Raw genomic sequence first — 13,871 nt, 5'->3', positions numbered from 1 at the left:
GGGTCTTTTCCAGTGAGTCAGCTCTTTGCATCAGATGGCCAAAGTATTGGATTTTCAGCTTCAGCATCTGTCCTTCCAATGAATAGTCAGGATTGATCTCCTTTAGGATGGACTGATTTGATCTCCTTGAAGTCCACGGGATGCTCAAGAGTCTTCTCCAACACCATAGTCCAAAAGCATCAATTCTTTAGCACTCAGCTTTCTTTACAGTCCAGCTCTCACATTCATACATGGCTCCTAGAAAAACCATAGCTTTGACTAGACAGACTTTTGTTGGCAAAGTAATGTCTCTGCTTTTTAATTTTCTGTCTATGTTGGTCATAACTTTTCTTCCAAAAAGCAAGGGTCTTTTAATTTCATGGCTGCAGTCACCATCTGCAGTGATTTTGGAACCCCAAAAATAAAGTCTGTCACTGGTTCCATTGTTTACCCATATACTTGCCATGAAGTGATGGAACCAGATGCCATGATCTTTGTTTTCTAAATGTTGAGCTTTAAGCCAACTTTTTCACTCTCCTCTTTCACTTTCATCAAGGGGCTCTTTATTCTTCTTCACTCTGCCATAATCAGTGCCATATGCATATCTGAGGTTACTGATATTTTCCTTGGCAATCTTGATTCCAGTTTGTGCTTCTTCCAGCCAAGCACTTTGCATGATGTACTCTACATGTAAGTTAAGTAAGCAGGGTGACAATATACAGCCTTGACATACACCTTTCCCAATTTGGAACCAGTCTGTTGTTTTATGTCCAGTTCTAACTGTTGATTCTTGACCAGCATACAAATTTCTCAGAAGGCAGGTAAGGTGATCTGGTATTCTCGTCTCCTGAAGAATTTTCCACAGTCTGTTGTGATCCACACAGTCAAAGGCTTTGGCATAATTAGTAAAGCAGAAGTAGATGCTCTTCTGGAACTTTGTGCTTTTTTGATGATCCAACAGATGTTGGCAATTTGATTTCTGGTTTCTCTGCTTTTTCTAAATCCAGCTGGAACATCTGAAAGTTCACAGTTCATGTACTGTTGAAGCCTGGCTTGGAGAATTTTGAGCATTACTTTGCTAACGTGTGAGATGAGTGCAATTGTGTGGTAGTTTGAGCATTCTTTGGCATTGCCTTTCTTAGGGATTGGAATGAAAACTGACCTTTTCCAGTCCTGTGGCCACTGCTGAGTTTTCCAAATTTGCTGGCATATTGAGTGCAGCACCTTCACAGCACTATCTTTTAGGATTTGAAATAGCTCAACTGGAATTCCATCACCTCCACTAGCTTTGTTCGTAGTGATGCTTCCTAAGGCCCACTTGACTTCACATTCCAGGATGTCTGGCTCTAGGTGAGTGATCACACCATTGTGATTATCTGGGTCGTGAAGATCTTTTTTGTACTGTTCTTCTGTATATTCTTGCCACCTCTTCTTAATATCTTCTGCTTCTGTTAGGCCCATACCATTTCTGTCCTTTATTGAGCCCATCTTTGCATGAAATGTTCCCTTGTTATCTCTAATTTTCTTGAAGAGATCTCTAGTCTTCCCCATTCTGTTGTTTTCCTCTATTTCTTTGCATTGATCGCTGAGGAAGGTTTTCTTATCTCTCCTGGCTATTCTTTGTTACTCTGCATTCAAATGGGAATGTCTTTCCTTTTCTCCTTTGCTTTTCACTCCTCTTCGCTTCACAACTATTTGTAAGGCCTCCTCAGACAGTCATTTTGCTTTTTGCATTTCTTTTCCATGAGGATGGTCTTGATCCCTGTCTCCTGTACAATGTCACAAACCTCTGTCCATAGTTCATCAGGCTCTCTGTCTATCAGATCTAGTCCCTTAAACCTATTTCTCACTTCCACTGTATAGTCATAAGGGATTTGATTTAGGTCATACCTGAATGATCTAGTGGTTATCCCTACTTTCTTCAGTTTAAGTCTGAATTTGGCAATAAGGAGTTCATGATCTGAGCCACAGTCAGCTCCCGGCCTTGTTTTTGCTGACTGTATGGAACTTCTCCATCTTTGACTGCAAAGAATATAATCAGTCTGATTTCAGTGTTGACCATCTGGTGATGTCCATGTATAGAGTCTTCTCTTGTGTTGTTGGAAGAGGGTGTTTGCTATGACCAGTGCGTTCTCTTGGCAAAACTGTTAGCCTTTGCCCTGCTTCATTGTGTACTCCAAGGCCAAATTTGCCTGTTACTCCAGGTGTTTCTTGACTTCCTAATTTTGCATTCCAGTCCCCTATAATGAAAAGGACATCTTTTTTGGGTGTTAGTTCTAAAAAGTCTTGTAGGTCTTCATAGAACCTTTCAACTTCAGCTTCTTCAGCGTTCCTGGTTGGGGCATAGGCTTGGATTACCGTGATATTGAATGGTTTGCCTTGGAAACGAACAGAGATCATTCTGTTATTTTTGAGATTGCATCCAAGTTCGGACTCTTTTGTTGACTATGATGGCTACTCCATTTCTTCTAAGGGGTTCCTGCCCACAGTAGTAGATATAATGGTCATCTGAGTTAAATTCACCCATTCCAGTCCATTTTAGTTCGCTGATTCCTAGAATGTCAACATTTACTCTTGCCATCTCCTGTGTGACCACTTCCAATTTGCCTTGATTCATGGACCTAACATTCCAGGTTCCTATGCGATATTGCTCGTTACAGCATTGGACCTTGCTTCTATCACCAGTCCCATCCACAACAGGGTATTGTTTTTGCTTTGGCTCCATCCCTTCATTCTTTCTGGAGTCATTTCTCCACTGATCTCCAGTAGCATATTGGGTACCTACCGACCTGGGGAGTTCCTCTTTCAGTATCCTATCATTTTGCCTTCTCATACTGTTCATGGGGTTCTCAAGGCAAGAACACTGAAGTGGTTTGCCATTCCCTTCTCCAGTGGACCACATTCTGTAAGACCTCTCCACCATGACCCGTCTGTCTTGGGTAGCCCCACACGGCATGGCTTAGTTTCATTGAGTTAGACAAGACTGTGGTCCTGTGATCAGATTGGCTAGTTTTCTGTGATTATGGTTTTAGTGTGTCTGCCCTCTGATGCCCTCTTGCAACACCTATGTCTTACTTGGGTTTCTCTTACCTTGGATGTTGGGTATCTCTTCACGGCTGCTCCAGCAAAGCGCTGCTGCTGCTCTTTACCTTGGATGAGGGGTATCTTCTCACGGCCGCCCCTCCTGACCTTGAACGTGGAGTAGCTCCTCTCAGCCTCCTGTGCCAGTGCAGCGGTAGAGTCATTTTTAAAATAAGCCTTTTCAAATTTGGGAATAAATTTCATTTTATAGAAAGAGCATATGGAAAGAGCACTTTACAAAGAGCATACACAGGTTTTATACACGCTATATCCAATTTTTCCCATTGACCACACTTTGCATTACCATAACATATTTGTCAGAATTAATAAACTGACATAAGTACACTATTATTAACTAAACGCCATAGTTTATATGAATTTCACCGATGTTTCCACTGATAATCCTCTTTCTGTTCCAGAATCTGGTCCCTGGTACTATCTTGCATTTGGTTGTCTTTTTCATCAGTCTACTCTGGCCTCTGACAGCATCTCAGACTTTCCTTGTTTTCCATGAGTAGTCCCAGCAAGGTATCCTGGAAAACGTCTCCAGATCTAAGTTTCTGTGATGTTTACTGCATGATGGGATCCATGTTATGTCTAGGTTTTGGAAAGAATACCACAGCGATGAAGTACCCTTCTCATTATACCAGCTCAGGGTATAATTTCCATTTCTGAGAACACCTGCTCTAGTCAACGGTAGCTGCATGACATGGGGATGGAAGGACCCACCCAGCTTCAATAAGATGAAAGCAGATCAGTGCAGGAAATCAGGAGGGATGACAGGAGGCCAGCCATGGAGCTCCATTTCTTCCAAACAAGCCATTGGACTGAGCGTCAAGGGCCAAAGTTCCTTTGCAGGCTCATCCAGTAACTCGACTTTAGAGAAGTCACCACCTTCTTCCTCTGTGTCATGTAGTAGTTGATATCTGAGGCTATTTCTAGTCCTGAATATATGTGATTTTAAAACTTTGGAGTGGGTTTTCATGAGCCAAATGTTGTCCACAGCTCCATTCCATAAGAGGAATGTGCTGTGATGCTAAGCAAGGAGCCACCAAGATGTCAGAGTTTCCTCAAAGGGAAGAGGCAGGAAGGCTTGACATTTATGACTTTTGTCTCTTAAGGATGTTAAACACCTCAAAGGAAGAAAACAAATTGCAATAACAGAAGGAAATTCAACTCCTTCACCCCTCTTTCTTCCTGAAACTCACTATGATTCCTTCTGTTACCAGGGTTTAAGAAGTCAATGACATAATTTGCTTTTTTCCAAAAATCTTTTCATGTTGACCCTTTCTATAAATCTTACTGGAAGCAAAGGTGACTGGCTTGCAAAGCTGTATGTTCTAAGTCGCCAATAACTTGTACAGATCTTATGATTGCAAAACCACAAAAATTTCACAATTAGTGGAAGCCTCTCATTAACCATCTCAAATGACAGAACAAATTTGTTTTTACTACATGCATAATCGTGCTTATTGCTTGAAGATAATATACTGAGAGATTCTCTGTGAAGGTGAGACAGATAGGCTTAAAATGGTTTTATACAATACTTTTCCACCTCTTTGTGTTAAGTCAGACTCTAATATTGAAACAGGCTCTCATCTGATGTAATTTGCCTGTGAGGATTGCATTGGCTGTGAAACGAGCACCTCTTAGTAGCTGTTGTTAAAAAAGAAATTTTCTCGAAGTCACAATTCGGTGGTGCATTGCAAATGAATGAAGCCAGGTTCCTAGGCATGGAGACAAGAAAGAATGTCAAACAGGACCTTTAATGTGTGGTTCTATTTAAACATCAGACCTAACAGAATACCCTGAGGCTTTGTACAATGATTGGAGCCTTGTCGGAACCTGATTAATGCATCAACAGGTGAATGGTTGGCTGGCACGCGAGCTCTTCTGAGGGATGTGAGAGGGTTCAGGTGCCACCTAGAAAGAATGGGTGCACTGGCCCATCCAAAGGGCCCACGTCAGGCGGCTTTGTCTGGCATGCTGCCTTTTCAGACCCACTTGATAAGGCTCGGGTCAGTTTCAAGTGGAGCATTGGCCAGATTGCAGATGGCTTAGGCTGGCATTTCAAATAGGCTAACTGTGAAACTGGAGAAGGAAATGGGCACATTTTTCCTAAGGTGGCCCTTCAAATGCAGCCCCTCCCCCAGAGCTCGTGGGTCTCACTCTGAGCCTCTCCACTCCACAGCTCCTCAATGGTCGTCTTTGCTGGGAAGACTTCGCCTTGTTAAATGTGCCCTGTATATAAAAATGAAATAGTCACTTCTGGGTGGTTGGTGCCACATAACGTGGTTTGGCACTCAGGGCCAGCAGCTCCAGAAAACAGACTTGTATTGCATTTATTCTTTCAGAGATAAGAGTCTCTAAAGACTCCTGCAGACATTCACTTAGTTAAATCCGAGTGAAGCCAGAGTGAGCGCTCTGTGCTGGCATCTTGTGTTCCCACCAACAGCCCCCACCTGGCTTGATGGTGCTGTAAAACAGTTTCGACAAAAGACGATCATTCTAGCATCCAGAAGGGGAGATGTGAGCCTTTCAAACCAGGTGGGTGGACTGGATGAAGCCCCCTGTCTTTCTTCTTTGACTTCCTCTGCAGTCCCCAAGTCTTATCACATGGTGTTAACAAGCTCACACACAACTAACCCCCATCCAGCTTCAGTGTTCATTTAGAATTCCATGTCATTTTCAAGACAAAGAGGAAGGATTTGATTTGTAGGACTCTGGCAAGCAAGCTTTAGATTCTTAACTGCCTTTTATCTAGATGAGTACCCGGAGAGAGATTGAGCAGGGAGGGGGCCCTGGGGCATAAGCTTTTCATTCTGGTGCTCTCCTGGAATAAAAATTCCATAGTAACATCTGTAGTAATTAAGGGCTTACATTTCCTCTCCCATTCATGTCTCTGCTTGGAGGGAAGGTTATCTTCCCTAAGAGACAATGGAGAGTTGGTCCTGTGGGCAGAGAGAAAGCAGAATTTGAATTCTTTTGTTCCTAGAAGTGGAAGTTTCCTACTTAAAAGAAAAAATAAAAATAACAAGTTGGAGGATGTGAAATATTCCCCTGGAAAGAAAACTTGAATGAGTTAGCAAAATTGTACTTAGCTGCTCCTCAATATTTGGAATGGGGAATGGTTCATCTTGTCTTTCTAATCCAAATATCCTCTGATTTCAGAAAATCTGTTGTTGAGTTAAAAAAAAATAATGTGAGAGCTGCAAGTTACGTTTTCTTTGGGGGCAAATTGAGGACGGCAGCCCAGGAACAGCACCTCAGGTAGCTCTGGGACACTGCTCCAAAGATGTAGAGGGGAAGGTCAGTGTAACCGTGATCTTGGTGAAGGGGCAGCATATGCTATCAAGCATACATTTTTTGCAGATTTTGTTAGTCACAAGGAGCAGTTATCTCCACGATAGATTTCAGTGCTTTTGTAGATATGAGGAGATGGCACTGGGCTCATAACATCAATTCCTGAAACTAACTGTCTGAAGGCTTACCCTGTCAGTTTTCTTCCAGTGCAGGGTGCCTCATTTCTACTCTTCACCCTGAACTCCTTTCAGGGGGGTCTGAACGTCAGCAGCTGCAGCAGCGCCTGATCTCGATCTTACGGAGTTAGATGGCAAGTGCCAGTTTGTAGTTGACACTGTGATTAAACATTGAACAAAATGCCATTTTTGTTTTTATTACTTAAAATTGGATATCATTAAGCTTAAAGAGTTTTCCTTTTGCATGTGGACACAAAAGTGAGTCACTCTTCAGATGTTCTTCCAAACAACAGTATGTGGATCCACTGGGCATCTGATACGTGAATATTATGTCAAATTAATTTCCTGTGCTTTCTCATCTGAGCAGGACCAGCTATGTAATTTGTGGGTCCTAGTGAAAATTAAAAATAGAAGACCCCCTTGTTTAAAACGTATTGACAGTGACAGCAGAGCTTTAAATCGAGTGACATTTTCCAGGCTCAGGGCTCCAGTGATGCATAGGTCTCATGCCCTCGATGTCAGTCCTGCTCTGGTTCACCATCTGTACCAGTGCAGGAAAATGTGCATCTTCTCTATGTTTCCTAGGAATGTAGGTACCTTCGAAAATACTCTTTTTTAAATTTGAATCGTAAAATAATTAGAGCGCCCAGATGGAATGTGCTTTTGAAAACATCTTCAAATAGAGGTGCTGTATGATCCAGCAGTACCACTCCTGGGCATATGTCCAGAGAAAACCATAATTCAAAAAGATACGTGCACCCCAGTGTTTATTGCAGCACTGTTTACAATAGCCAAGACACAGATGCCACCTACATGTCCATTGACAGAGGAAGGGATAAAGAAGATGTGGTACATATACACAATGGAATATTACTCAGCATAAAAAAAGAATGAAATAATGCCATTGGCAGCGACATGGATGAATCTAGAGATGATCATACTAATTACAGTAAGCCAGATAGAGAAAGACAAATGCAATGTCACATAGAACTTGACTCTTAAAAAAAATGATACAAATAAACTTATATGTAAAACAAGTAGAGTCACAGACATAGAAAACAAACAGGGGGAAATGCATAGAGGGATAAATTAGGAGTTAATAAAGACACATTCTTGTATATAAAATAAATAAACAACAAGGTCCTACTGCATAGCACAATAAATATATGTGATATTTTCTAATAACCTATAAAAAAGAATCTGAAAAAGATTATATATATGTGTGTGTGTGTGTGTGTGTATACATACTCCCAGGGATCGAACACAGGTTTCCTGCATTGCAGGTGAATTCTTTAGGATTCTTTACCAGCTGAGCCACAAAGGAAGCCCAATAATACTAGAGTGGGTAGCCTATCACTTCTCCAGCAGATCTTCCCGACCTAGGAATCAAACCAGGGTCGCTTGCATCGCAGACAGATTCTTTACCAGCTGAGCTATCAGAGAAGCCATATGTATATATATGCATGTGTATATATAGATGTATATATGTATGTATGTACATACATATGTGTGTAAATGTATATGTGTGTGTATATATATATGTATGTATATACATACATAAGTATGTATTTTGTTGTTCTGTTGCTAAGTTGTGTCTGACTCTTTACAACCCCATGGACTGCAGCATACCAGGCTTCCTTGTCCTTCCCTATCTCCTGGAGTTTGTTCAAACTCATGTCCATTGAGGCAGTGATGCCATCCAACCATCTCATCCTCTGTCATCCCCTTCTCTTCCTGTCCTCAATTTTTCCCAGCATCAGGGTCTTTTCCAATGAGTTGGCTCTTTGCATCAAGTGTCCAAAGCATTGGAGTTTCAGCATCAGTCCTTCTGATGAATATTCGGAGTTGATTTCCTTTAGGATTGACTGGTTTCATCTCCTTCAGGGTGACTCTACATGGCATGGCTCATAGCTTCATTGTGTTACTTTTTTTTTTTTAAACTTTTCCCCTTCTGTTTGCCATGAAGTGATGGGACTGGGATCCATGATCTTAGTTTTTTTAATATAACTGAATCACTTTGCTCTACACCTGAAACTAACACAACATTATAAATCAACTAACTTCCAAAAAAAAAAAAAGTCCTTAACTTGATAACTCAAGTGCCCCTGCCTCACCTCTCAGCTTATCGCCAGTTTCCCCAGTGAAACTCCATCCAGCCCCAGCACTCTGCTCACTCTGCCCCATCTACAGGGACATGACCTTCCACCTGCCCACCCCGGGCCCCTGCCCTAGTTATTTCCGCAGTGGCCTTTCTGGCCTCCTGTGCACATTTCTCAGAGTTTTCCTGGCATCTGCAATTCCTCTCACATTGGAATTCCTGTAACTATAATAAATGTATAACTCATTTGGCAGTTGTTTATATATTTTTTTTCCTTTTCTTGTTTACTCTGCATTTGATATGATCATGAAAACACACATAATATTTGGATGCAGAAAAGTTTAACAAATTGTGTCAAAGGGCTTCATTCCAAGAAATCTCATATTATTGATAAAATCCAGCAGAAAATCCAGAATTATACACTTTGCCTTTTGGGCAAATTTTGCACATTTCATACATACTCTTTTCTATGTATGCGTGCCATTTTTTAAGTCTATTTTTCCTCTGGTGTGCCACTCATGGGCATTAATTTCTTTTGATTAGAATTGACCCTTTAATTTTACCTTTTCCACCCAATTTTACCAAATGATAAAGGCCAGATAGAGTTAAAATTTAGGAATGTTGCTGATACTATTCTACTTAGGAGATGGCAAGACTGCTAATGTTGACAGTGTGATGTAGTGTTAGTTGCTCAGCCATGTCTGACTCTTTGCAACCCCATGGACTGTAGCCCACCAGGCTCCTCTGTCCATGGGGTTTCTCCAGGCAAGAATACTGGAGTGGATTGCTCTTCCCTTCTCCAGAGGATCTTCCTGACCCAGGGATCAAACCCAGTTCTCCTGCATTGCAGGCAGATTCTTCACAGTCTGAGCTACAGGGAAGTCCTTCCTTGTCCTTTAGCCACCACCATTTTGGACTCCTTCTTCCAGTTCTAACTACCTAACATTCCCCGCTCAAGAAATGGGAGGCCCAGTTCTTTGGGAATAGGGTAGTCGAGGTCTCTCTGGCTACTTCCTGCTGAGCTGGAACAGCGAGGGGCATTGGGCCTCCCCCTCTTGCTAGTCTCAAGCCTCAGAGTCCTTATAGCGGTGTCCATCTAAGGGTGAGTGATATTTTCCATGGTTGGGTATAGTTTTGTGTATCCTTGTTGATACACAGCAAGTTGTAGCTTGCTGACCTTAACTGGAGGTCTTCCGGAGTTTGAGACTGAGCTGCCTGAGCTTTCTGCCAGGTTTGTTTTTGTTGTCCCAGTTCCCATCATGTTAGGCTTCTTGTCTCTTCCACCGCACTGGGATTCCTTTGCATTCAGCTTCTATCATGTGAGCTTCCGCCAAGTTGGGCTTTTGCTCTGCTTGGTCTCCACCTTGCTGGGGCCAAGCTGAGATTGTTCCAGCCAGGTTAAATCCACGACACGGCACCAGCCATGTCAGGGGAGTGTGTAATTTCCTTGGTTCTGTCTCACCGCAGCAAAGTTTTGAAATAGCGGACCAGTGTTACAGCTTGGTTACAGCTCAGTTTTATTCAGCAAGCAAAGGAAAGTACACCCTTGAGGCTTGAAGGTGGGCCAACCTCAAATGAGACCCAACTGCTAATGTTGCCAGTGTGATGGTATGGTCCCAAATATTGTTCATTAGCTTTTATGTGAGATGCCAAAATTTGGCAAAAGAAACCTGCCTATACCTAGTATGCATATACCTAGTATGAAGAAATAGGAGGTTATCTAAAATTCGAAAGCAAGAAAGTTCAAGACCTGAGGTTTGTGTATGTTTATTTTCCTAAGACATTTGGTACCAGAAATAGCTCCCTTCTGTATCTGTCCCCTCATGATGTTGAATAAAGGTGTCATGATGCAAGCATGAAATGGCATCGTGATGACAACGCTCCTGTGTGAGTCTCTCCCTTAGCCTGCCAGTGGCTTAAAGCCAGCACACTCCCTCGCCTTCTTTGGTGGAGACCCTCAAGGTACAGCTTAGTAGCTGCAGTGCAGGTGGATGTCACCCCGGCCTCCGCTACAAGCCCACCTCAACCACATGCTGCCAAGGCTGCTCCTCTTGCTGAGCCTGGCTGGCCTCATGGTGTGAAAGGCAACAGCAAGAACCGCCTCTCATGTTTGCTAACTCGGACATTCAGAAGGTGTTAATAGAGCCCTTTGAGTGTACGGATTAAATTGTTGTACGGATTAAATAAAATGATGCCTCGGGATTATGTCTGAGTGAGGACTCCACACAGAGCCGTCCACACAGTCAGTCTTCAGTAGAGTAAGCCTTGCTCTTGTCAGCAACGGGTTTGTGGTGTTCTATCGCTATGGTGGTCATGGCAACTAGTGACGATTCTGGTAAAACTCTCAAATGAAGCTTGTCTAGGGCTTTCTTAATTTCCTTCTCTTTTTATTTTTCCTAATATGTACAACTTCATGAAAGTATATAATCCTCTGTTTATTTCTTTTCCCAGAATGGAGTCTACTGAAAAATGTGAAGTGGTAATTCAACATTTTAATGGAAAATATCTGAAAACACCACCAGGAATCCCAGGTAAGAAATGCCATAAAGTAATCATTAGATAATACCTAGGCTCATTGCTGCTATCAGAATGAGTACATGGTAAGGCCCATAGTTTCCTCCATTGGGAGGAAAATTATTGCCTTTATAAATATGTATTTTTTTTAATACTGTGCAACTCATCTTTCTCAAAACTACCAAAAGCTTCTTGGTGATTCATCTTTGGCCTGTCTTTTTGAATCTCCGCTACTAATTCCTTAAAGTGAATTAGAAGGAAAATTGCAAAGAATAGTTTAAAATGCACTTGCCGTGAAGAAAGTTTGTGATGCATATCATTAATATTGGTATCCTGATTTCTACTTTGTAAAATATCTGAACAGTGAGTGACATATTGTAAAAATAATAATAACAGTGTAATCCATAGATTGAAACCAGTTCCCAAACAGTTCTTAACAGCCTATGACGAGAAGAATGCAGAAAGGCAGAAAGAGCATTTAGAAACTTTTATAGCAATATGACATTATCATGAAATCTTAGCACATAACTTCATGTTGTACAAAAATATCAAATGCACATTAAATTTTTTTAGTACACCCATTCATCAGAGATAATCTAGGAAGCACCAGTTTAGACTACTTCAGGGCATTTCATATTTTTGAAGGCAAAATTCTCAATATTTGACACATAAGATGATATAACTCTATGCTATTAAGAATTACAATCAATGCAAAAGAGTATATCATATGTATCAGAATATGATACAAGGACTGCCTTGACATGATATTAATTTTTAAGAAAAATATATGAGTAGTATTGTGTATTAAGTAGGTTAAAATATCTTACTCATATCTCAATAAAACTGGAAGAAAAAATACATCTTACTCATGCATAAAAATATTAAATGTTGAGTGAAGTTCTGAAAGAGAATAACAGATAAGGAAATATCTGACTCATACATGTTTGTTTGTTAGTTTTTTATTTTCAGTGATTCTCAGGGGGAAAATGTGACTTCAGTCTTTTTCTTTTGATAATTTTATGTTGCATCTTTGTAATGTTTGCTACATTAAGTATCTACATTTAAAATCCATGGCTAAAGCATTTACAGGTTGAGCATTTTGGTTCTTTAAAATATATTGAGTTATATAGAAAATGAAGTCTGAACAAAAAAAAAGACATAGTTTTCTGGCAGGCTCAGGTTCATTTTATGACACGCTAAGTTTGGGGAGAATTTTGGGAAAGAAGAAAGGCCATTTGGATTGGCATTTGGATGCTCTGAAAAATCCCGAAGTACGACCCCTGGTTAATCATGAGTCAGCAGTGAGGCTGTGACTCAATTTGGTTAGTTTCCATGCGTGACATTCTCCTGAGAACTAGCTGCATTATGATCCAATTGGAGACATATGGTGTTGTTAGGAAAAGAGTTAGCAGTTTTCATCTCAGCAAGTCAGCTGCCCTTGCGTTTTAGGAGAAATACTTTTTCTTTTTCCCTTTAAGATAAAAGACATTTAAAGACACTCTGCTCAGACCCATCGCTGAGTAAAGGAGTTGCATTGTTAAAGGGTTTTCTGCTTATTCATCTCATTTGATCCTACAGGTGTCTACGTACAGAAGGCATTCAATCTAGATGTGAATTACATGATTCTATTAGAAAAATTCAAGAATGAGTAAACTAGGTGGAATTATTGTTGAGTGAAGTTTTAACACAGGTCTCAGTTTTGTGCGATTCTTCCTTTTTGGAAAAAGGCAGTGAAATCCATCTTGATGTGGTTGATTTGAAATTGTTTTATGTTAACCCATGGAACATACAGCTGACTCATGTAGTTTAATGCTAAAGACAGTTCAGTTCAGTCGCTCAGTCATGTCCGACTCTTTGCAACCCCATGAATCGCAGCATACCAGGCCTCCCTGTCCATCACAAACTCCCGGAGTTTACAAATCCCCCACATATCTGAGCATCCTTCCTTGAATAAGCAGGCTGTGGTATTAACCTCTCTAATATCATAGCTACACCCAATGGAAACATTGTGAATAGCAAGAACTCAGTTATGAGTTTCTTACTTAGTTTTATCTCATGGGACCATGAAAAACAAAATATTTATGCTCAATTAAAAAAAAAATCTTGAGAGATACAACTTTATGCTTCTGAGATTTGCCTTGAACATGATACAATTAAATATACAGTATCAATTATCATCAATACTTGAATTAACTTATTTATCCTTACTTTGGAAGTCAAATAGATTTTAGTAAAGGCTTCAAATGCTAACAGAAGACATGCAATTTTTTTATTGATGTATAGTTGATTTATAATGTTTGTTAGTTTCAGATATACAGCAAAATGATTCAGTTATGTATATTTCTTTACATATCTATATTCATATATATATGATATAGATTATAGATTCTTTATATAGATTTTATATATATAGATTCTTTTCTCTTTATATATATGTAGATTCTTTTCCCTTATAAATTATTATAAAATATTGAATATAGTTCCCTGTGCAATAGTAGGTCCTTGTTGGTTATTTCATATACAGATATACCTTTATATACAGAGGTCTATTTTACATACAGATGTAAATATATAGATATTAAATATAGTATGTATGTGTTAATCCAAAACTCCTAAATTATCCTCCCCCTGCTTCCCCTTTGGTAACCCAAGTTTGTTTTCTGTGTCTGTAAATCTGTTTATGTTTTGTAAATAAGTTCATTTGTATCTTTTTTTTTCTT

At 40.3% G+C, this 13,871-nt stretch overlaps 1 protein-coding gene across 14 annotated transcripts in view; it reads left to right on the top strand.

The window, feature by feature from the left end:
* Positions 1-13,871, top strand: part of RBMS3 (RNA binding motif single stranded interacting protein 3) — a 1,027,957-nt gene that overhangs the window by 744,936 nt on the left and 269,150 nt on the right. For all 14 annotated transcript variants that reach the window (XM_043442422.1, XM_043442434.1, XM_043442432.1 and 11 more), the window contains one exon: positions 11,089-11,168. In XM_043442422.1, the coding sequence (XP_043298357.1) occupies positions 11,089-11,168 (80 nt within the window). The remainder of the gene's footprint in view (positions 1-11,088; positions 11,169-13,871) is intronic.

The sequence above is a fragment of the Cervus canadensis genome, chromosome 22, assembly GCF_019320065.1.
Source record: "Cervus canadensis isolate Bull #8, Minnesota chromosome 22, ASM1932006v1, whole genome shotgun sequence".
NCBI lineage: Eukaryota > Metazoa > Chordata > Mammalia > Artiodactyla > Cervidae > Cervus > Cervus canadensis.
Note: the sequence above shows the minus strand (reverse complement) of the source record. Positions and strands in the feature narration are given on the sequence as shown.